The 24,649-nt window shown below is 43.1% G+C and overlaps 1 protein-coding gene across 1 annotated transcript; it reads left to right on the top strand.

The window, feature by feature from the left end:
* The first annotated feature begins 1,294 nt into the window (after nucleotides 1-1,294).
* LOC311111111 (AP-2 complex subunit alpha-2-like) lies at nucleotides 1,295-15,237 on the top strand. Its single transcript, XM_084153784.1, has 23 exons — nucleotides 1,295-1,461; nucleotides 2,738-2,806; nucleotides 4,880-5,022; nucleotides 5,212-5,405; nucleotides 5,585-5,714; nucleotides 5,992-6,093; nucleotides 6,278-6,386; nucleotides 6,536-6,686; nucleotides 6,810-6,978; nucleotides 7,146-7,283; nucleotides 7,480-7,662; nucleotides 8,534-8,631; nucleotides 8,784-9,015; nucleotides 9,421-9,594; nucleotides 10,303-10,496; nucleotides 10,645-10,716; nucleotides 10,924-11,006; nucleotides 11,115-11,204; nucleotides 11,352-11,475; nucleotides 11,959-12,075; nucleotides 12,695-12,764; nucleotides 13,735-13,869; nucleotides 14,031-15,237. The coding sequence occupies exons 1-23, from the start codon at nucleotides 1,395-1,397 to the stop codon at nucleotides 14,106-14,108; spliced, it is 2,922 nt and encodes a 973-aa protein (XP_084009910.1). The 5' UTR covers nucleotides 1,295-1,394; the 3' UTR covers nucleotides 14,109-15,237.
* Nucleotides 15,238-24,649: the final 9,412 nt, after the last annotated feature.

The following is a 24,649-nucleotide window of genomic DNA, read 5'->3' as shown; positions in this document are numbered from 1 at the left end:
TGACGTAGGAGGGCAGGGTGCAAACATGTGCAGTCAAGAGAGTGCACATGATGAGAAAATATGAATGCATGGTTCAATGGAAATTCAGGCTGTCAGGTCCACTTTGTTCAAGACATGGATCCACGGGATGAATGACAGCTAAAGGAAAGCTCTGGGGCAACAGTGAACGGGAAGTCAAATCATATTATCTGTATGGCCATGAACCTGAATGTGGGCGTTTAATTGCATGGGGGAATAGTCTTGATAATATTATCTGATAGAGAACATGTAGAGCGAATAAGATGAAATACGATGTACAGAGTACGACAACTACACATAGGCCTATGTACTGTATCAAATAAAATATCTGGCAAATTTTGTCCCGTTTTCAGAACATATTGCCCTGCCTTCTCTCACTCTGCCCAGAAAACCTTTTCACGGGGCTCTACGCATATCAATGTGTTCTGTATCAGGAGGCTCACTGTGTCTCTCTATAGTTCATTCCCTCCAACCTTAGTCTGGCAGTCTCTCTCTGCCTTCTATAGGCAAATAGCGGTCCATGCTTTAGGTAGATTTTTACATTTTAGTCATTTAGCCGACACTCTTATCCAGAGCGACTTACAGTTAGTGAGTCCATAAATTTTCATACTGGCCCCCCGTGGGAAACGAACCTACAACCCTGGTGTTGCAAGCGCCATGCTCTACCAATTGAGCTACAACTAGATGAACAGAGATAGGCCCTACCACTGTCTCTAATTCTAAGACTGATTCATGATACTGTACCCCCAGCCCCCACCCAAAGAGTTTGTGTTTGCATGCAACCATAGACTGTATTTAACAAGTCTTTGTGGTTTCCAAAAGTGATGACAGCAGCACCACCGTGTGAAGGACCAAGGAAACATTTTTTCACACATGATGAAACTTGATGAAAATTGTCTCAAACTAAATACATACTGAATCGGCCTGCAAGATACAAAAGGCATAACTTGCACATAGATTGTAGTACCATGCGGTCAAAATGACAGAATCCAAACATTTATCTTTCACACATATGATAAGGTGACATGTAGCTGTGTTTATCCATGAAATTGTTGCTGTTGTCTCTCTCTGCTAGATTATACTAACTAAAAGTATTTCTGAAACAGCATTCACCATTCATCAATAACACCACCACTAACTGTACTTGAAATGAGTGGCCGACTGCACCACTTTTCACGCCCTGGGAATCTTGGAGTTGGCTCATTCGCTCTAAAAATGCCTGTTGTCTGACGTTTACACATCCTGAGCCCCCAGTCTCTGGGCATGTCTCCGCCTCTTTAACAGAAACCTACTCCCGAACAGCTGAAATAGAGTTTATTTACGGTCTGACTGCAGAGAATAGGTTAAAAAAATATATATATATCGAGTTTAACAAAATGCCTGCAGTCTCTAAAGGAGATGGAATGCGTGGCCTCGCTGTGTTTATATCCGACATAAGGAACTGTGAGTAGATGATGTTGACCTGTTGATTAGCCACTAGTAGCTGCTAGCTTAGCTAGCTACATTTCATTTGAGAGGAATGCAAGGCTAGCTATAAAACAAGCTACGTAAAGGCACACGCGCTCCATGTTTAAACAGCTAGCTACTTAATTAACAAAAAACGTAACTTGTTGCCTTCCAACTAGCTAACCTGCCAACGTCAGTTAACGGTAGTTAACAAACTGACGTTAGCCATGATAGCTAGCCAACGTTAGCTAGATTGAAGCAAAAATAGCCCGCTAAGGACGGTAGCTAATTATGTTTTCCTAAGCAAATTTCCAAACTGAAATAAAGGTAAATAGCTAGCTACACAGACAGCCAATTCAAGCTTTTACTAGTTATACTTAGCTAACTAGCTGGTTTAATGTCATGCTAAACTAGCTAGCTAGTTTGGCAAACTAGCTAATGGGCGTGGGTCACACAGCGCAGAGTCAGGAAATAAAACATGGCATGGTAACTTTAATCATTTTGGCTGGCTGGTGTTACACCGTTTTATTTGGTGATGGCTATAATCTGCTAGCAAACTAGTTTGCTAGCTACCTATACACATGTTGACTAACTAGCTGGCTAATTAGCTAACTTTTTCTCTAGCAACTATCATCATGCTCTGTCTATGAATGAGTATGTATTCCTCCGACAACAACACTAGTAGCTGGATTGCATACACTACCATCAAGAAACCCAGCTGCAGTGCAGGGTTTTGTGGTGGTTGGACTGGGAACATTCACCTAGACTAGAGCCATGGAAGTCTAAATGTGCTCCGTGAGCAAATTAGTCTATTTAGAGCACTAGTTTCCTTGCCTTAATTCATAGAGACAGTGAAGATGACCAACTTTTCATAACTTCAATGTAGGTGTGAATGAGGCAGGCTACAGATCCATGCAGACAAACTGATCCTAAACTGTAGGTCTGGATCTGTTCCTCCCGACCCAGGTATGCTCTCCTGACCTAAATCCATGCTGTAATTTAGGCATCCTACTACTAAGACCGTTGCTCCTGAAGGGCATCCAATTTATTTCCTGACCTCACCTCCCCAGTTCATGGTGCATAGGCACATCAATACACATACTTTGCAGAAAATAAAAGAAACAATCAATAATTTAGCCCAGTCTATGAGTACTGTGGTACAGTCAAACTATTTTTCCGTTCTGCAAGTGCTGTAGTTCAGTCTTGCAACTGCAGAGTTTATGGACTATACAGATGACATTGAACATATAACACGTTTTATTTTCCATTTCAGGTAAAAGTAAAGAAGCAGAGATCAAGAGAATTAACAAAGAGTTGGCCAACATCCGCTCAAAATTTAAAGGTAAGCCAAGCAAAGGCCTTTAAATCTGGGTGTGAACACACTTTGGTGTCTGAAGGTTCAACATAAAGTTTGTGGGAACTGACACTAGTCATTTACTGGAGATCACCATGCAGATATGTAGCTACGCTGAATGTCAGAAGTGTTTTCTCTACCACCTGTTCCATCTTGTCTAAAATAAGTCAGCTGTTCCAAAGTGAAAATGGATAGTGGCTCCTATAACATCAGGTGACTTGTGTTTTGGTGGGTAGAAAACATGTAGGGCCTATCTGCAAAGTTGCTTTTGAGGGGCTTATGGGCCAGCTCATTTGTATCATGAAACAACACATTTGTATGGAAAGGCTTGCCTTCCAAACTGATGGAATACTTAGGCTACCACTGAGGCAGGCTATTTGGTTAAAGAACGACTCCCCCTAAAAAGCAACTTCTTATTTTGAAAATGTATTCTAGTGTCAAAATTTACTACAGTGTAAATAGGATAAGTTTGGTCATAAAGTCAGTCTTGTCCAAAACTGAGATTTGCGAGATGATAGGAAAAAATGTTATGTCATGGAATGAAGGGTACTGCCCAGAGCTGGCAGCACCCAAGTACGCTTATCATTAATTTGGAGCACAGCTGCACATGACCCAATCGTAACACCCATGGTCAACTTGGTTTCACATTCGATATCCCTATGGAACATGGGACAATATTTTTAAAAGGTCAGTACCTCCAAATTTCAATGACATAAAGACCTCAAACCAACTATAAATTGTAGAAATGCATAAAATATTGTCCCTTTTACATTGTATAATTTATTGACGGTCCCTAACTACCCCCAGAGATGGGCTATATTCAAGTTCAGTGAGGCAAGGAGAAGCTAAAGGGCATAGCCGGACAAGGAGAGTTGGCAGGTAGCTTAGTGGGTAAGAGCGTTGTGCCAGTAACCGAAAGGTCGCTGGTTCTAATCCCCGAGCCGACTAGGTGAAAAATCTGTCGATGTGCCCTTAAGCAAGGCACTTAACCCTAATTGCTCCTGTCAGTCGCTCTGGATAAGAGCGTCTGCTAAATGACTAAAATGTAAATGTAAATTGAGTCAACTGTTCTGTCAGGAAGCTGAGGGGGGCACAGTATGTCAGCAGGCTGGAATCCTTTCCCCTGTTTTCCAGAGGAACTTCCTGTGGAGCTCTACAGAAAATCTCTTTTTTCTCTTCCTCCTCTCTCTTGCTCCTTTATTCTCTTTTTCTCTCTCTCTCTCTCACTCTCACCATACACACATTCATGAAAGGTTTTATGATTGTGATGTAAACATCTTCATGTTTATCTTACTTTGAACCAGATAATACTTAGTTTACGCAGAAAGTTCAGAAAAGAGAGAAAGAGAAAATTATAGCCTTATCTTAGAGAAACTCCTTATGCAGTGTCCAACTAATCCTTAATGTAGAGCCCCTCCTAATCTCTCTCACGGGACAACGTCGCCACACACAGTAGAGGAGGGGTTCCAGACTGGTGGGGGCTACAGTAAACCCCCATTCCCACTTTCAGAATGCTGTTGCAGCTCTTCATGCTATAATGTGCGTTGGTCTGCATTTGGTAGCGCACTTCCAGGTTTCCTGTAAGCGGCATTGGACATTCTTTATTTATTCGTGCAACGTTCTGAATCTGTCATTATTTTCATTGCACAGCTGCACTCATTTGGCCTCCCTCCATTTGTCCTCTTTCACCATGGTGAAAAAAGTGCTGCACTCAGCTTTTGTCTTGTGGTGCTGACTCACCCTCTCCTCCACTACAGTTGGTTGTGGGATTGATTTACCTAGCAACATGGAATGTCGTACTCATATCTATTCCTAAGTAGGTTTCTCGTTTTTGTTCCCAGAATAGGAGTGCTTAGCATGTTGCTCTTTTAGGCCTCCGTGCTTCAGATTAGGATTCATTTTAAAAGAGAGTAACACTAAAGCTCCGTGCTCTCAAACACGTGATCAGTCATGGTGACTTGGCTTGCCTTAAAAGTATTTCCTTCCAGTTTGACTTTTTTCCTATTTTTTTTGCTTTTAAATCTTCATAGTCATGACAGCAACCTTTCTATTTTGCTGCAGGGGATAAAGCACTAGATGGATACAGTAAGAAGAAATATGTGTGCAAGCTGCTTTTCATATTCCTTCTTGGCCATGACATCGACTTTGGCCACATGGAGGCAGTCAACCTGCTCAGTTCCAACAAGTACACAGAGAAACAAATTGTGAGTAAAGAAGGTCTTTGAATTTGATTGCATGACTGTAAGTGAGTGGATTAAGTTATGTATCTGATTGGACAAAAAACATTGTTTATACCACAATCTATTCTCAAGGTTTATGTTAAACTATTATGATTACTTCCCTTTAATTCCTTTCAGGTTTGATAAACCCTTTGTTTCTATCCAACTCCACAGGGTTACCTGTTCATCTCAGTGTTGGTCAACTCAAACAGTGACCTCATCAGCCTTATCAACAATGCCATAAAGAATGACCTGTCCAGCAGGAATCCCACTTTCATGAACCTGGCCTTGCACTGCATTGCCAATGTGGGCAGCAGGGAGATGGCTGAGGCTTTTGCAGCTGAGGTGCCCCGCATCCTGGTGGCTGGGTAAGAAAGGGTAGTGGTGTGGAGCAGACTTAGCCTAATGACCGAGGTACCCTCTCTGTCAGTTTAACATTGAGGCTGTAACTTTCAGTCAGTCAGGCCTCTTTGTAAAAAACATTAAGCTATGTGCCAGTTAAGTGATGCTGATGTGCTGTCATAATTTGCAAGGGTTTGTCTTGCAGGGACACCATGGACAGTGTGAAGCAGAGTGCTGCCCTGTGCCTACTGCGTCTCAACAGGACCTCTCCAGACCTAGTGCCCATGGGGGAGTGGACCGCCCGGGTGGTTCATCTACTCAATGACCAGCACTTGGTACGGCCTGCCATGGGTTCAGGGGTTATTATGAGAGGACTGTGGACCTTTGGTGTTAGTGAGGAAGATTTGGATGGGTGGTGTGTGGATGAGAGGATTCTTTCACCATGACTTTCTCTGTCTTCATTGTTAGGGCTATGTTTGAGACAAATTAATATTTTGTGTGCGTAATGAGGGAAAAACATTGCAATATTCTGGGATTTGTTTGTGTATAGTGTAATGCTAATGATTAGCTGTTTGTGTGTAATGGCAGTTGTATTACTTCCCTTTTCCGCAGGGTGTGGTGACCGCTGCCACCAGCCTGATCACCACACTGGCACAGAAGAGCCCAGAGGACTTCAAGACCTCTGTCTCCTTGGCTGTAGCCAGACTCAGCAGGGTGGGCATATGGCAGTGTGCAGGGCTTTTCTTTCATTTCTTTCATCAATATATCACGTTTTATTTCAGGTTTTGTCCAATGTCTACTTTTGACCATTGAATATCATTATAAACCTTAGATATTAGTCAGTTGTTTGCTTGAGGCGTAATGTGTTAGTCATGTCTCATGTCCTCCTGTTCTCTAGATCGTCTCCTCGGCCTCCACTGACCTGCAGGACTACACCTACTATTTTGTTGCAGCTCCCTGGCTTTCTGTCAAGCTCCTGCGTCTCCTACAGTGCTATCCACCGCCTGGTAAGAAGCTGTGTGAGCATGAGGACCTGCGTGTGGTGTTTGACTGTATGAACATAATATTACTCAGAAAAGGACTGTAGTGTTGACGGGATGAACATAGTTGTCCTTTCATCTGTGGCACCCTTCCTCACCCTTTCCTGTCCCCACAGAGGATGGTGCGATCCGGGGCCGTCTGACGGAGTGTCTGGAAACCATCCTGAACAAGGCCCAGGAGCCTCCCAAGTCAAAGAAGGTGCAGCACTCCAACGCTAAGAACGCTGTGCTGTTTGAGGCCATCAGTCTAATCATCCACCATGACAGGTCAGTCTCTCTCGCAGTTGCAGCAGCTACGGAGGACCAATGTATTCAAGAAAGGCAGTTTGTATGTGTTGAGTTGGACTGTCCTTGTGACAATGGCACCAATGTCTGTCTTTCTCCCCACAGCGAGCCCACTCTGTTGGTGCGGGCCTGTAACCAGCTGGGCCAGTTCCTCCTGCACCGGGAGACTAACCTGCGCTACCTAGCCCTGGAGAGCATGTGCACCCTAGCCAGCTCTGAGTTCTCCCATGAGGCCGTTAAGACACATATCGAGACGGTCATAAATGCCCTCAAAGTACGCTAACACACCTGTACCTGCATTCAGAAGCTACATCTGCCAATCCTAGTATTGCAGTGTCTTCTTCAGTATATACTGTATGTATGGCTGTGTCTGTTTTGTTCCTGTTAGTGTGACTCTGCCTTAGTCCTGATGTTTGTGTTTGACCTGGTTGAATCCTGCAGACAGAGAGAGATGTCAGTGTGCGTCAGCGTGCTGTGGACCTGCTCTATGCCATGTGTGACCGCAGCAACTCCAAACAAATTGTAGCAGAGATGCTCAGCTACCTGGAGACTGCAGACTACTCCATCAGAGAGGAGATAGTGAGTTCTAGGCCAGCATCTAACCATTTCTCTAATATTTCTCTAATTTCACCAACCAAAAGTTCGTTATGATAGCTTCATGTTTTAAATGCCACTGATGTCATTTAGAATAATACATTCCTCAGAACTAAATAAAAACATGAATGGCATTGTTGTTAATCGTTCTTTGATCTGATAAGACAACCTCTCACCACAGGTGCTAAAGGTGGCAATCCTGGCAGAGAAGTATGCAGTTGACTACACCTGGTATGTTGACACCATCCTCAACCTGATCCGCTTCGCTGGGGACTATGTCAGTGACGAGGTCTGGTACCGCGTCATCCAGATCGTCATCAACAGAGATGAAGTGCAAGGTTATGCTGCCAAGACAGTGTTCGAGGTGCTTATTTTATTTTTAACTGAGCCATGGGGGGAAAATCTACCGAACTCATAGTAACCTAATGTTTGTCTGTCTGGATTTACTAATGGTGCTTCTGTTCTAGTGTAGGTTTGTTTCCTCAATCATATTAGTTTCAAGCAGCTCACTTCCGATGCTCATCACAGGCTCTGCCTGCTTGGATGTGACCTGTGAGGTCAGGGGGATGGAGAGTGTCATTCACTATTCACCACTAACCCTGTCTTTGTCTTCTCAGGGAGGAAACTGAGCCCGCTTTGGTTCAGCAATATGAGATGACTTGATTCTCTCTTCAGTCTCTCTGCTTGTGTCTGTCTCTGTCTCTCACTGGTAGGTCACTGTAAGATCCTAAAACAGACCGATGCAGACTGCTGCTCCATCCCTCCATCCCAGTTTTGTGGATGTGTAGTCTCGAGCCCTCCCTCCTCTTCAGTTTCATTGCCCATTTCCTCCACCACTGCATACTCTGACATCAGATACATTGATGTCTACTGCAGATATACATCCTTTCCGAACCAGTGAAACACCTTCCCATTTTTCCTTTAGTCAATTCCACCATAGTTTCAGCTTTGTTTTGTTTTATAGTCACCTTTGTCCCCATGTTCAGACTTGCTACCCCACATGTTGGTCTGCCCAGATTGAATCTCAACTTCATGACATACCCATCATGGGAATGCCCTCATGTGCATGTTAAGATCTGGTGACTGATATGCTCTCAGCCCCGTATCCCTCCACTCTGGTTGGAGTTTGTGTGGGATTCGCTTGATACCGTTTGTTGTGTTGCTCCCAAGTCCCCACCCACTCCAATCTATTATCCTATTTCATACATAACTCTGACTCTCTTTCCTTTCCACAGGCACTCCAGGCCCCGGCCTGCCATGAGAACCTGGTGAAGGTCGGAGGGTACATTCTAGGGGAGTTTGGGAACTTGATAGCAGGAGATTCAAGGTCAAGGTTAGTAACCAATCAATGCCATATATTTCAGTGATCCACTGTTATTCTGAGTTGGAGAAATGTACAGTCAATAATATATTTTGGAGCTGAGAACAGGCATCACTCACTGTGTGTCATCCGTTGACTGTGTCCTTCTTGCTCTGACTCCTTAGTCCACTCATCCAGTTTGACCTGCTCCACTCCAAGTTTCACCTGTGCTCGGTACCCACCCGGGCTTTGCTGCTCTCTGCCTACATCAAGTTCATCAACCTGTTCCCTGAGGTGAAGGGTACCATCCAGGAGGTGTTGCGCTCAGACAGCCAGCTCCGCAACGCAGACGTTGAGCTACAGCAGCGTGCTGTGGAGTACCTGCGCCTCAGCTGCATTGCCAGCACTGACATACTGGTCGGTGACATTCCACCCTGCCTTCGTGCCATCATAAGCCTGATTGATTGATTGCATTTATTAGAAAGTTAAAAGTAGTAGAATGCTCTAGCCGGAGACAACATTACATGCATTAGAAATGATCTAGCATAAAAAGACAATAAAGCCTGAATGCTTATTTCCATTGTGGTCCTCTATGGCAGCGAGATAGCAGTTGGGCAAGATTTACACTTTACATTTAATGCAATTAAAAACAAAACATTTATATTACACACATTTGGTTTTTAGTTGTTTCAGAATACAACCCACAGAAAATCTTTGTTGGTAGATAGACTGAAATTCAGAAAAGGATACTCTGTAGAGCCTCCAGTTCCTCCACCACAGGTCACTCCCTTCATTCCCCATTCATTCTGTGCTCCCGTCAAGGCCACGGTGCTGGAGGAGATGCCTCCCTTCCCTGAGAGGGAGTCCTCTATACTGGCCAAACTCAAGAGGAAGAAGGGACCAGGAAACCTGCATCCCGATTTGGATGAGAACCGCAAAGAACGCAGTGTCAATGGGGGTACTGCAGACCACAGCAGCACTACCACAAATGCCAAGGTATTACTGTTGTCCTGTGTTGTTTACTTATTAGAGCCTCCTTTTCCTCCTCTCCTGCCTACATTTCCTATTTTTCTGTCCTGGTCTTTTCCATAACTCTCCTCAGCTCTCTCGTTCTGTCCTGCCTTCACCGTTTCCTCCTCTCTTCATTAGAGCTCTCCTCTCTCGCTTGTTGGGGATCTTCTGGCCCCCGCCTCGACTGCACCCCCCACCAACCGGCCACGTCCGGTCTCCTCTTCCTCCCTACTGCAGGCCCCCCTCACCCCCGTGCCTCCTCAGGCCTCTGCTGTCCCCATGCTGCTCCCTGCTGGGCCCCTCTTTCAGGTTCTGGTTGTTTTGGATGCTCATGCTGGGTTTTTCACTTGTCACTTCCCTAACCTTAATACACTGTCCTAACAAGATCATGTAATCTGATCTGCTTACGGAATAAAGACAATTCCAGATGCTAAGATGACGCATTGCTTTTGTGTGAGCTTGATTACTTTGCAGTATATACAGTTTTTTTCTGTTTATTGTTGAGTCCTAAGTATAGTCCTAATAATTACAGATCCCCCCCCAGAGGTTTGTTTTGTTTTGCATGTTGTGTGTGTTGCACTGCTCTGTACTTTCATCAGCGATTTTTTTAACCGTAAGACCTATTGGAGCGGTTTACTGGTTCAGATCCTGACCTTCCGAAGTGAAGTAACTGTGACCATTACCTCTCCTAAGGTGGCCGCATCCCCCACTCCCTCCACAGACCTGCTTGGCCTGGGCAGCACCTCCACTATCACCACTCAAAACTCTGCCCCTCTTGCCTCCAAGGGGGCAAGCCTGCTTGTGGATGTCTTCTCTGAAAACCTAGCAGCCTTTCCTGTAGAGACACCAGTGGCAGTGGGGCCTGTTGCAGATGAGAACTTCTCCAGGTAAGGAGTGTCAGTGGGTCAAATATCAGAGGGAGGGAGGGAGGGGCTTTTTAACTGCATTGACCCCTCCTGAGCTTACTAAAACCTGGTGTGAATGTGCTCCTCTCGCCCTTTACATTCTCGCTGTGCATCTCACTCTTGGCTTCAGTTTCCTGCCGAATACTCCACAAGTAGCATATGCCAACGCCACTCTGCCCACTGCAGAGGAACCTGAAGACAAGTAAGAGACGTCATCAGTGCAGTCTTTTCAAAACACTTGCATGCTCACAGCAGATTGCGCAGGTGAAAGGGACATTAGTTACATCCCTACTGTACACTGGGGGACTCTTGGCATCCTGGTTGGAATCCAATCCTGGGAGACAATACAGTACATTAAGCCCAAGATACCAGATATGAGATGCTTACCACTTGCGCCATTCCCTTACAGGTTTGTTTGCAAGAACAATGGTGTCCTGTACGAGAACCAGCTCCTCCAGATCGGCCTGAAGTCTGAATTCAGACAGAATCTGGGTGAGTAGGCCTCAGCAAAAATACATATGCACCTAAGTGTGATTATGATCAGGTTTTGACCCTTAGATCTTTAGGTTTTAATTCATTCTCTTGTTTTCTAACATATAGGTCGGATGTATGTGTTCTTTGGTAACAAGACATCAACCCAGTTCATGAATTTCGCTGCCTCTGTGGTCTGCCAAGATACTCTGCAGGCTCATATCCTTTACTAGAAGCTGTTATGTCATTTTCATCAATAATACCAGTATGCTGTTTTAATAAATCACTCCCAGTGTATATTATGAATAGTCTAGGGGTGGCTGTTTATTTCTCCCTATTGGGCCTTTTTCTTAACTGTTCCCCTACAACTGAATGTCCATGCCAAGCCTGCAGACCCCACTGTGGACGGGGGTGCACAACTCCAGCAGATACTCAACATTGAGTGTGTGTCTGACTTTGTGGATGCACCAGTGCTCAACATCCAGTTTAGGTAAGAATGTATTTTCTTCCTTTTTATATGCTCAATACATTGCATATCGGAGTGTGTGTTTCAGGGTGCAACTATTTGCCAGGTTGGTGATAAATGTTTGCATGAACATTGTTGGAAATGCTACTATAGGGGGCCTCCTGAGTGGCGCAGCTGTCTAAGGCAAATGCTTGAGGCGTCACTACAGACCCGGGTTCGATCCCAGGCTGTGTCACAACCGGCCGTGATCGGTCGTCAGTTGAACAGGGTTTCCTCCAACACATTGGTGCAGCTGGCTTCTGGGATAAGCGGGCGGGTGTTAAGAAGCGTGGTTTGGCGGGTAATGTTTCGGAGGATGCGTGACTCGACCTTTGCCTCTCCCGAGCCCGTTGGGGAGTTGCAAAGATGAGACAAGTTCGCAATTGGATATCACAAAAAAACAAGGAAATGCTACTGTATTTGTTTCCCAGTTATTGAACATTGTTTCACTCCTGTTTCTACCCACAGGTACGGTGGAACACTCCAGAACATTGCTGTTAAACTGCCTATTACTTTGAACAAGTTCTTCCAGCCTACAGAGATGACATCGCAGGACTTCTTTCAGCGCTGGAAACAACTTGGAGCGTAAGGAAACATATCTCTGCTATATACTTGGTCATATATCACAACATCTTTCTCTCTCTTTTAATATGGACACTATCAGTTTACTCCTCCTCGTATTCCGAGGACACAAAAGGGTTCATTCATTCAGATTGGCCTGCATGTGCAAATATTGATATAAATAGTTTGTACTATCTCTCACTATATATTTAAATGTGAAGGATTTGCCAACAGAATAGGTACACAGTGTCTTGTGAAAGTATTCCATTAGAGCTTGAGAAACGTTGCCAAGAGGAATAGATCAATGTTTTCCCAGGAGTGTGTGCAAAGTCTGTGGTGACTAATAAACGATTCACCGGTATTCCAGAAAGTGCTTCTACCAAATATTGATTCTTGTATGCAATCAAGGCATCTCTGTAGTAGGTAGTACAGATCAGTGAAATACATCTTAGTCTAATGCATTTTAATAAAATGCAACTAAATGTGAAAATTGTGCAAGGATGTCAACACGTTCACATGGAAATACATTTGTAGCTATTTTCCGTCTTTCAGCAATAAGGTAAAACCTAGTGTAGTTACACATCCTTAACCGCTGAGGGCGAAGCTGCTAGTGGTATATGACTTGGACTTTCTCTACCCGCAGACCTCAGCAAGAGGTACAAAAGATCTTCAAAGCAAAGCATTCCATGGACACAGAGGTTACCAAAGCCAAGGTGAGATCCCTTTATGATTACAATTGCTATGGAGATTTTCTCTTGACTTGTGTGGGTTGCCTAGTAGCAGCACAACAGTTGGATTAGTTCATTGTTTTTTGTATGTTCATCAGCCCTTTCTTTATTCAAAATATACACCTGATAAGTAGATTTTGTTGATAGAAATGAAAGACGGAAGTGAGAAACTGCATGAAGGTCACCTGACTTCACTAGCAATGCTGTGTAACATGGTGACCACACCTCCTGCGTGGCATGGACTCTACAAGGTGTTGAGCCTTGCAAAATAAATGTGCACACGTTATTCAATGATTTCATCCAAACTGCTCGCACGCGTCAACGAGCGTCTGCGTAGCTAGGCACAAAAATTGAACTTGGTTCAATTTTTGACGTGCTGCATGTCCCGCCTGTCCCATCTCCTCATTGGTTTTCAGGAGTGTATATACACACGTGGGTGATTGAAAGCTGAACTGAGGTCCACGTTCTAGTCCAGTTGGTGGGAATGCACCTTAAAGTTGGTTGCCAACTGCCATATAAAGTCCACAGAAGAAGACTGAAGGAGGAGAGATTACTAGAAACTAACTAGGTTTCTCCTTTTATCCGTGGATGAGTTGTCGGAGTAGAGAACACACGATTTTGTGTGACTCAAAATTCTACAAAGATCCAGGGAAAAAAGGATATTGTGCTTTTAAAGGTAAAATAACAACCTGATGTTTGTATCCCAGGACAAATTAGCTAGCAACAGCAAGCTAGTTAGCTAATTGTCCATTCATGTTTAATGTGTTTCGACCTGTCCCCAAATGAATATAGTTGGTTCAGAGTTCGTTTTGATATTTCAACCTGCATGTCCTGATCGCGTCTGGTGTGAATTGACAAAATCAACATGTGCACGATGGTGCACAGTCTTGTCAGCATGTTGGGATGTGTTGTCGATAGTCTTAACCTTGATCTGGTGTCTGTTTTTGTTTTCCAGATAATCGGGTTTGGTGCTGCTTTGCTGGATGGGGTAGATCCGAACCCCTCTAACTTTGTGGGCGCTGGTGTCATCCATACGAAGACCACCCAGGTTGGCTGCCTCTTGAGACTGGAGCCTAATACTCAAGCACAGGTATGTAGACCTCACCTCCCTCCAGTGAGAATTACTCTCCACCCCAGGACCATGTCACCAACTCTTTCCTCTTTCTTAAATGGTGGTTGAAAGGAGTTTTCAATATCCAGACAATGCATTTGACCCACCTATTTAACCCCTCTCTCCTTCCATTTTTTCAGATGTACCGCTTAACACTAAGGACAAGCAGAGATACTGTGTCACAGCGCCTATGTGATCTGCTCTCAGAACAATTCTGAACTGCTTCCAGATCAGGTGGTCTTACCTGGTATACCACAGAGCTGTACAAGCTGCCCCTGCCACTTGTGAAGACACCACATAGTTCATAACAAACAAGTCACACTTATCCTTCCCGTCTGTCTCATTTAAATTGGAATTGATACAGTGTACAGTGTAAATTCTTTTTTTATATTTTACTTATTATAAATGTATATCAAATTACTTTTTCACTCACTTTACTAATATTTCACTGCGTTAAATCTGCCTTATATGTCCATGTGCGCACAGAATATTTACGGCTCTGCTTTTGTTGTGGAAAGAGCTTAGTCCTCTCCCTGTACTTTAAAGACATATTAACTGGAAGAATTGGAGTTCAGGGGGGACTGGCAAGAAAATGCCTTAATTGTCTGACCCTCTTCCCCAACTGAGCAATGATTGTGTCCATAGATGTGCCTATTTTGTGTTTCAGATCCAGGGTTACTGTTACACAAGCATACATGAAAAGACGTTGTCTTATTTAGTTCTAAGGACTGCAGCAGTTTTCTCTGCTCTTGTCTTACCTTAAAACAAGCCCCTGAACACCTTATGACCCTATTGCAAACCCTAGCCATTGTGTAGGTTTTTTAGTGTATGGGTGAGAATTTAAACCGCAGCGGTCATTATGTAGATATTTCCGGCTGGTCTTAACAGTCAGGTAAAGGGACTGCTATGAGAAATCATCTTCTTGCTAGTAATATGTGTGTGTGCATATGTTGAAAACCAACCACTAAGGAATGAAGTGCCGGCATTATATTCAAATATGCATACAATTGTGTGTCCAACCGAATTTGTTCTCTGTCCCAAATCAGGGGGTTATTGGTGTCTAATGAAATCAGTTTTTAAAAAGACAGGCCATATATAGAGCACTGAAGAACTATAAGCGTACAGAACGACCAATTTACAACAGGGTTTCTTGACGCCTGTGGCCATTACAGTCGTATGGCTGTTGGCTAACTGTAGTTTAACTTGTAGGTCAATATTGAATCACTGCCTGTCCTCCCCGTGCCTTTACATTATATGGGTAAAAAAAATATGTATCAACAGTCAAGCCTTCTCTGCTCCCAATCATATTACGGGTGTTGCCAATTAAAGTTGATTGAGTCACTTTTACTCTTTTGTCCTAGGTATGTCCTATTGTTTAAGTGCTAATGCCCGAGAAGCCGGTGTTTGGAGGATATATTGGCACAGGTGGTGTTAGGCCCGAGGCGAAGTCTAGGGCCGGCAAACCGTGCCAATATATCCTCCAAACACTGGCTTTGAGGGCATTATCACTTTTATACAAGGGGTTAGCAACATATTCAAATAATGATTGACATATTTTCATTAAAAACTTTATTTTGTTGAATTTATTCATACTATTTCATCCTTCCACAAGATATAGTCCTGACACAAATCTAGGGTTGCTACCCAAGATGGCTGGTCGTTAGTTCTATCAGTTTGGTTGCTAGAGACGCGACCCAGTCGTTCAGTCTTTTTGTTCTGCATCTATGGACGCAACCCAGTCGTTCATTCTAAATGTTCCATCGCAATACTGGCTGGCAACGTTATTCTCCCTTGCTTGCTAATTAGCCAACTACGGCTAATTTACAGTCACGTCAAAAGGTGTAGCCAGAATAACAGCAAAGTAGCCTCATTTTGCATTTGTTCAAGCTGTTTTCTATTGACATTTATTTGGATACATCCATATTGACATTTATTTGGATACATTGAGCTAATGAGGCGCGATTTCGCCTGGCATAGAAAATGTGCTCATTCATCAGGACACTGTTGTTCAGAGGAGCTAGCCAACAACACAGCTAACACAATCACTTCAAACTGAAGCTGGAAAGACTGCAAACTAGCTGCACTTTGTTTGACCTTTATTTAATTGAAATTTCTTTGTATATATCCATAAAAATGATGCCAGTTGATTCATGATTTCGACTGGCTGAGAAACGCTGCCTGCCTGTCTGTCTCGTCCCGACAAGTTCAATACTATGGGACAGCAGGAGATCGAATTTGAATATTGAAACAATGTTGCAAATGTCGGAGACAGACAGCAAGGTTTATACAAATCTCCGCTGTTGAAAACTAAATGTTAGTCTAAAAGAAATGTGAGATAATGTCTAGATGCTTTTTATAGTGGAGATCAAGTTTATAAAGTGCCTGGCTGGGTTGATGAGACAGTGGATTGCACAGTCAGATGGAACAGAGTAAATAGGCATTTAACGTCATAGATTTAGCCGCTGGTAATTTGTGGAATAGACACCGGCTGGAATACAGTTTAAACCAATCAGCATTCAGGATTAGACCCACCCTTTGTATAATCATAGATATTACACAACCACACCAGCATCTGTCACCACCACCGAACCCTTCTAGAACAAAGGCTGGAGCTCTTCTATTTATTTCATAGGTTAATAAGCTTAGACTATTTACACAATAGGCAAAGGTTTTAGGTTGTTGATAGTGTACCATCAGAACATTCGGCAGATTATTTTACAATTGAAATGGTAGAATGCAATATACAGTTGAAGTCGGAAGTTTACATACACCTTAGCCAAATACAATTAAACTCAGTTTTTCACAATTCCTGACATTTAATCCTAGTAAAGATTCCCTATCTTAGGTCAGTTAGGATCACCACTTTTATTTTAAGAATGTGAAATGTCAGAATAATAGTAGAGAGAATGATTTATTTCAGCTTTCATCACATTCCCAGTGGGTCAGAAGTTTACATACACTCAATTAGTATTTGGTAGCATTGCCTTTAAATTGTTTAACTTGGGTCAAACGTTTCGGGTAGCCTTCCACAATAAATTGGGTGAATTTTGGCCCATTCCTCCTGACAGAGCTGGTGTAACTGAGTCAGGTTTGTAGGCCTCCTTGCTCGCACATGCTTTTTCAGTTCTGCCCACAAATGTTCTATAGGATTGAGGTCAGGGCTTTGTGATGGCCACTCCAATACCTTGACTTTGTTGTCCTTAAGCCATTTTGCCACAGCTTTGGAAGTATGCTTGGGGTCATTGTCCATTTGGAAGATCCATTTGCGACCAAGCTTTAACTTCCTGACTGATGTCTTGAGATATTGCTTCAATATATCCACATAATTTTCCTTCCTCATGATGCCATCTATTTTGTGATGTGCACCAGTCCCTCCTGCAGCAAAGCACCCCCACAGCATGATGCTGCCACCCCCGTGCTTCACGGTTGGGATGGTGTTCTTTGGCTTGCAAGCCAACCCCTTTTTCCTCCGAACATAACGATTGTCATTATGGCCAAACAGTTCTATTTTTGTTTCAACAGACCAGAGGACATTTCTCCAAAAAGTACGATCTTTGTCCCCATGTGCAGTTGCAAACCGTAGTCTGGCTTTTTTATGCCGGTTTTGGAGCAGTGGCGTCTTCCTTGCCGAGTGGCATTTCAGATTATGCCGATATAGGACTCGTTTAACTGTGGATATAGATACTTTTGTACCTGTTTCCTCCAGCATCTTCACAAGATCCTTTGCTGCTGTTCTGGATTGATTTGCACTTTTCGCACCAAAGTACGTTCATCTCTAGGAGACAGAACGCGTCTCCTTCCTGAGCGGTATGACTGCTACGTGGTACCGTGGTGTTTATACTTGCGTACTATTGTTTGTACAGATGAACGTGGGATCTTCAGGCGTTTGGAAATTGCTCCCAAGGATGAACCAGACTTGTGGAGGTCTACAATTTTTTTTCTGAGGTCTTGGCTGATTTCTTATGATTTTCCCATGATGTCAAGCAAAGAGGCACAAGAAATGTGTAGAGTGGTTGAAAAACGAGTTTCAATGACTTCAACCTAAGTGTATGTAAACCTCCGACTTCAACTGTATAATACATGCATCCATTAGGTATGCATAACCCAGTTCTTCCAAATGCCAGAGAGAGCACCTTTATGCTCATAAAATAGGTGGTCGGTGTGTCTGAAAGTGTTCAACTTAAACAAGACATTGAATTACAAACTCTGGACATGTTGATGGTTTCGATGATGATAAGAATTACAGTGGGTTATTTTCTCTTGGCCTCTAGAGAGTACTCTTCACACAGCAGTGGAATGATGGTTCAGGAAAGGAGCCAAGTTTCAGGGTTTGCCCTATGCTTGTACACTTGGAAAATGTTGCATGAAACTTAACTAATAGTGGAATATGTGATGGCCACAATTATTTCCGTGATGTGTAAGGAGGAGCAGTTTGGTTTTATGCATAGATATTTACCCTGAAACAATAATATAATTGCGCTGAAATTAAGGGTTAACTGGGCAAAATATCTTAATGGAGTGTAACTATTTCTACCATACTATTACCATGTTATTACCACTCTATCCTGTGCTGTAATGTAAAATGATATTTCTTTATATTATATATAGTATATTTCACCATTATATTTCACATGGGATCTATAGTACTGGTATTTGGTTATAGCAAATTCAATGTAATATTAAAGGTTTTTTTAAAAGATTACGGAATTTTCCAGAATCACCAACACATCTCAGAGGTATACTACAAAGCAGGCTCAATGAATGGCTAACTAACTTTGATAAAACAACTGAAATGACTATTGAAGTTAAACTTAGATATGTGTTTTGGGTTTTTGAATCAATTAGACCATGCCCATGTCAAGCTTATCTTTCCAGAAAATACGTTATTTCAGAATATTTAGGCAAGTTAGTTGGCTAACTCATTGATGCTGCTTTGTAGTCTACCCCTCAGCATAACTTGTCAAAATTCCATTAAGCCCCAGCCGGACCTAGACTTTTAGCCACACCCATATGTGGGTTGTGGTTCCTCCCTGGTCCCCATTTACTCAATAGCACCACTCCTGTTTGTTAAACAGTGCAATCAGCTACCTCTGATAAACTTTGATAAAACCTGATATGCTTTATTAATCTGTCTTTTTTTTTATCTATCTCAGCTGTATAATCAAATAGGAGTGGAAGCCCACATGAACGTGCACAATGTCAGACACATCCACTAGATGTGTTTCTCAATAGCACACGTATGGACATACAGTATAGGCTTACATGCACATAAAATACGTGTGCCCAAGTAGGCCTACAGCCAATTTTATATATGCTTCCATAAAAACATACATTAAAGGCCCACTGCAGGCAAAAACGTGATTGTCCTGTGTTTTATATACACTGAGTGTACAAAACATTGCAACCCCCCCCACACCCTTTTCCCCTCAAAACAGCCTATATTTGTCAGGGCATGGACTCTACAAGGTGTCGAAAGCAGTCCACAGGGATGCTGGCCCATGTTGACTCAAATGCTTCCCACAGTTGTCAATTTAGCTGGATGTCCTTTGGGTGGTGAACCATTCTTGATGCACACGGGGAACGTCTGAGTTTGAAAAACCCAGCAGTGTTGCAGTTCTTGACGCAAACCGGTGTGCCTGGCACCTACTGCCATACCCTGTTCAAAGGCACTTAAATCTTTTGTCTTGCCCATTCACCCTCTGAATAGCACACACACAATCCATGTCTCAATTGTCTCAAGGCGTAAAAATCCTTCTACACTGATAAAAGTGGATTTAACATAGCTTTCACCTCGATTCACCTGGTCAGTCTATGTCACGTGGTCCTCTATAGCTCAATTGGTAGAGCATGGCGCTTGTAACGCCAGGGTAGTGAGTTCGATCCCGGGACCACCCATATGTAAAAATGTATGCACACATGACTGTAAGTCACTTTGGATAAAAGCGTCTGCTAAATGGCATATTATTATGGAAAGAGCAGATGTCCTTAATATTTTGTACACTCAGTGTATATTTCCAAACTATTAGGTTGGAATAATAATGAAATTGTGAAAATTATGATGCCCTTTTAGTGTAAGAGCTGTTTGAAAAGAACACCTGAAATTTCAGCCTGTTTTCGTGTGATGGAGTTTTGGCATTCAATGGTGACATCACCATTCGGTAAATTACACTGAACAAAAATATAAATGCAACATGCAACAATTTCAAAGATTTTACTGAGTTACAGTTCATATTAGGAAATCAGTCAATTGAAATAAATTCATTAGGCCCTAATCTATGGATTTCACATGACTGGTAATAGAGATATGCATCTGTTTTTAGTCACTGATGCCTAAAGTAGGGGCGTGGATCAGAAAACAAGTCAGTATCTGTTGTGACCACCATATGCCTCATGCAGTGCAACACATCTCCTTTGCATAGAGTTGATCAGGCTGTTGATTGTGGCCTGTGGAATGTTGTCCCACTCCTCTTCAATGGCTGTGCGAAGTCGCTGGACATTGGCGGGAACTGGAACATGCAGTCGTACACGTCGATCCTCCCAAACATGCTCAATGGGTGACATGTCTGCTGAGTATGCAGGCCATGGAAGAACTGGGATATTTTCAGCTTCCAGGAATTGTGTACAGATCCTTGCAACATGGGGCTGTGCATTATCATGCTGAAACAGGTGATGGCGGCGGATGAATGGCACGACAATGGGCCTCAGGATCTCGTCACGGTATCTCTGTGCAATCAAATTGCCATCGATAACATGCAATTGTGTTTGTTGTCCGTAGCTTATGCCTGCCCATACTATAACCCCACCACCACCATGGGGCACTCTGTTCACAACATTGGCATCAGCAAACCGCTCCCCCACACAATGCCATATCTGTTGTCTGCTATCTGCCCGGTACAGTTGAAACCGGGATTCATCCTTGAAGAGCACACTTCTTTAGTGTACCAGTGGCCATCGAAGATGAGCATTTGCCCACTGAAGTCGGTTACGACGCTGAACTGCAGTCAGGTCAAGACCCTGGTGAGGATGACATGCACACAGATGAGCTTACCTGAGACAGTTTCTGACAGTTTGTGCAGAACTGATAAACACTCCAAACAGCCTACCCGACCGCTCGGAGGCGTCCGCATGGTCGTAAAGCACACCGTTGCCTCGACATGTCCCCTCCGTCCCCAGTAAATGTTGCGCCCCTGGTTGTAGGCCTACAAATATGGGCTTCTCCTTCCTACTCCCCGCCCATTAATGCAGTAGCCTATTTTACATTCAGCAAGCAAGAGCAAGCGTGCATCTTTCCTCCAATAGGCTATTGGTAGTCTGGCTTGTCCTGGGAGTCCAAAAGATTAAAAAGGAATATCTGTGGCAGCGGAGAGCCCTGGTGCGCAATTGCGGAACAAAACAATGAAGACAGACAGGCTCGAGATGTAGCCTATAGCCTAAGTTAGAAACACATGCATATTAGCCCATAATTCATAAGCTCAATGTTAAGCTATATACTGCAATGAATATATCCAGTCAATTTACATTTTAGTAGACGCTCTTATCCAGAGCGACTTACAGGAGCAATTAGGGTTAAATGCCTTGCTCAAGGGCACATCGACAGATTTTTCACCTAGTCGGCTCGGGGATTAGAACCAGCAACCTTTCGGTTACTGGCACAACGTTCTTAACCACTAAGCTACCTGCCGCCCCAATTTACACAGCGAAAGAAAAAAAAGTGTATCAGATAACGAAATCAGAGGTAGCCTACACAATCTGTGCTCCTGAGGCTACGCTGATTGCGCTCCCTCCCAGTCCCTGGGTACACAGCTGGAAAAGCTACCCTATTGTTTCAGTTTTTTAGGGACAACAAATGTATCCTACCTAGGGTACAACAACACAATGTAATTAAGAATGTTATTATTGTTTTCAAGTGAGTACAAAACTCTAGTCTAGGCTATAAACTGCAGTGAATGTGTGAGAAGTTATTCAAATTAGCCTACATCACTGCAGTTTACAATAACTGTGTATTCACTTGATCAAAATAATACATTCCTCATTGCACTGTGTTGTTGTAGCCCAGGTTTAATAATTTTCTTGTCTAAAAACGTAGGCCTAATCAATAGTGGAGCTTTGAGCGTAGCTTGGAGGAACGCACTACAGATTTGTCATTTCATAAACTGTTATTTTTCTTAGACTTTGACAGGTAAATGTTTAGCCCATAGCCCTAATATTCTGCTAATGAATGGCCTAATACTGTATCTAGCTATTATGTAGCTTCTTACTACGGCTACACATCACTAGCCTCTCTCTTACAACTGTTCCGTGCACAACAGACTATAGGCTATGGAAACCTTTCCTGAAATAGGCATTCCTCTTCTCGTGTAGTCCTAGGAAAAGCTATAGGCTACAAAAGCTATAGGGCATTTATTTTGATAATGTTTTATACTAGGCCTAATAGCCTATTTGGGGAAAGAAGCAGACTTGCTCTTGCTAATTGCTGAATGTGGCCTAGAGCATAGAAAATGCATGTTGGGGAAAGTTCAGGAGAGAAAGTGCATTGGTGTGACCATTTTTTTCCGGTTATGATAACATTGTTGCACTGATCCATTGCAAATATACTGAACAAAAATATAAACGCAACATGTGAAGTGTTAGTCCCATGTTTCATGAGCTGAAATAAAAGATCCCAGAAATTGAGCATTTCTCATTTGCCAAGATAATCTATCCACCTGACAGGTGTGTCATATCAAGAAGCTGATTAAACAGCATGATCATTACACAGGTGCACCTTGTGCTGGGACCAATAAAAGACCAATCTAAAAGGTGCAGTTTTATCACACAACACAATGCCACATATGTCTCAAGTTTTGAGGGAACCTGCAATTGGCATGCTGACTGCAGGAATGTTCACCAGAGCTGTTGGCAGTGAATTGAATGTTGATTTCTCTACCATAAGCCACCTCAAATATTGTTTTAGAGAATTTGGCAGTACGTCCAACTGGCCTCACAACCGCAGACCACGAGTAACCACACCAGCCCAGGACCTCCACATGCGGCTTCTTCACCTGCGGGATCATCTAAGACCAGCCACCCCAGACAGCTTGATGAAACTGTGGGTTTGCACAACCAAAGAATTTCTGAACAAACTGTCAGAAACCGTCACAGGGAAGCTCATCTGTGTGTTCAATGTCCTCACCAGGGTCTTGACCAGACTTCAGTTTTGCGTCATAACCGACTTCAGTGGGCAAATGCACAGAGATACAGTGATGAGATCCTGAGGCCCATTGTCTTGCCATTCATCCGCCACCATCACCTCATGTTTCAGCATGATAATGCACATCCCCATGTCGCAAGAATCTGTACACAATTCCTGGAAGCTAAAAATGTCCCAGTACTTCCATGGCCTGCATACTCATCAGACATGTCACCCATTGAGCATGTTTGGGATGCTCTGGATCAATGCGTACGACAGCGTGTTCCAGTTCCCGACAATATCCAGCAACTTCACAAAGCCATTGAAGAGGAGTGGGACAACGTTCCACATGCCACAATGAACAGCCTGATCTTCCACCACTCCGGCACTCGGCGTCGCCGGTTTACTAACCACCGGTCCTGGCAACCCATCATTACGCACACCTGGCAACCCTCATTATGCACACCTGCGTCCTATCATTAGGCACACCTGGACTTTATTCATACCCTGATTACTCCCCCTTTATTTTGCCCTCAGGTGTCATCAGTCCTTAGGTGTTATTGGTTTTCTCTCACATTCAGTACGCTTCCCATGTTTGTTCTTTTGTATCTGCTCAGTATTAAACTCACCTTCTGCACCTGCTTTTTGGCTCCCGGTGTATACATTATACATACCTTTTTTTAAAAAGGTATCTGTGACCAACAGATGCATATCTGTATTCCCAGTCATGTGAAATCCATAGATTAGGGCCTAATGAATTTATTTCAACATTAGACTGTTGTTGTACCGTATATATGTAAATGCAGCCATATACAATTGAGGCAGAAAGGTTTCGACCCTCATTGTGTGAGGTCCCAGCCACATGACCCTTGCCCTGACTCCCACAATGCTCCAGGGATGGGGGTGGGACCTGTCTGTCTGTCGGTCAGTCGGTCTATCAATCTGTCCATTTTTTACAACCTACTCAGTGGTGGAAAAAGTATCCAATTGTCATACTTGAGTAAAAGTACCTTAATAGAAAATTACTCAAGTAAAATACTACTTGAGTAAAAGTCAAAGTATTTGGTTTTAAATATACTTAAGTATCAAAAGTAAATGTAAAAGTATAAATAATTTCAAATTCCTTATATTAAGACTATTTCTTTCATTGTAGAATAATAGTGAAGACATCAAAACTATGAAAGAACACATATGAAATCATGTGGTAACAAAAAAAGTGTTAAACTAATCAAAATATATTTGAGATTTGAGATTCTTCAAATAGCCACCCTTTGCCTTGATGACAGCTTTGCACACTCTTGGTATTCTCTCAACCAGCTTCACCTTGAATGCTTTTCCAACAGTCTTGAAGGAGTTCCCACATATGCTAAGCACTTGTTGGCTGCTTTTCCTTCACTCTGCCGTCAGACTAATCCCAAACCATCTCATTTGGGTTGAGGTCGGGGGATTGTGGAGACCAGGTCATCTGATGCAGCACTCCATCACTCTCCTTCTTGGTATAATAGGCCTTACACAGCCTGGAGGTCCAGTTGAAATATAAATGATAGTCCCACTAAGCCCAAACCAGATGTGATGGTGTATCGGTGCAGA

The sequence above is a fragment of the Coregonus lavaretus genome (genome assembly GCF_964263955.1).
Source record: "Coregonus lavaretus genome assembly, chromosome: 37".
NCBI classification, from domain to species: Eukaryota; Metazoa; Chordata; class Actinopteri; order Salmoniformes; family Salmonidae; genus Coregonus; species Coregonus lavaretus.
This window is presented reverse-complemented; position numbering and strand designations above follow the sequence as displayed.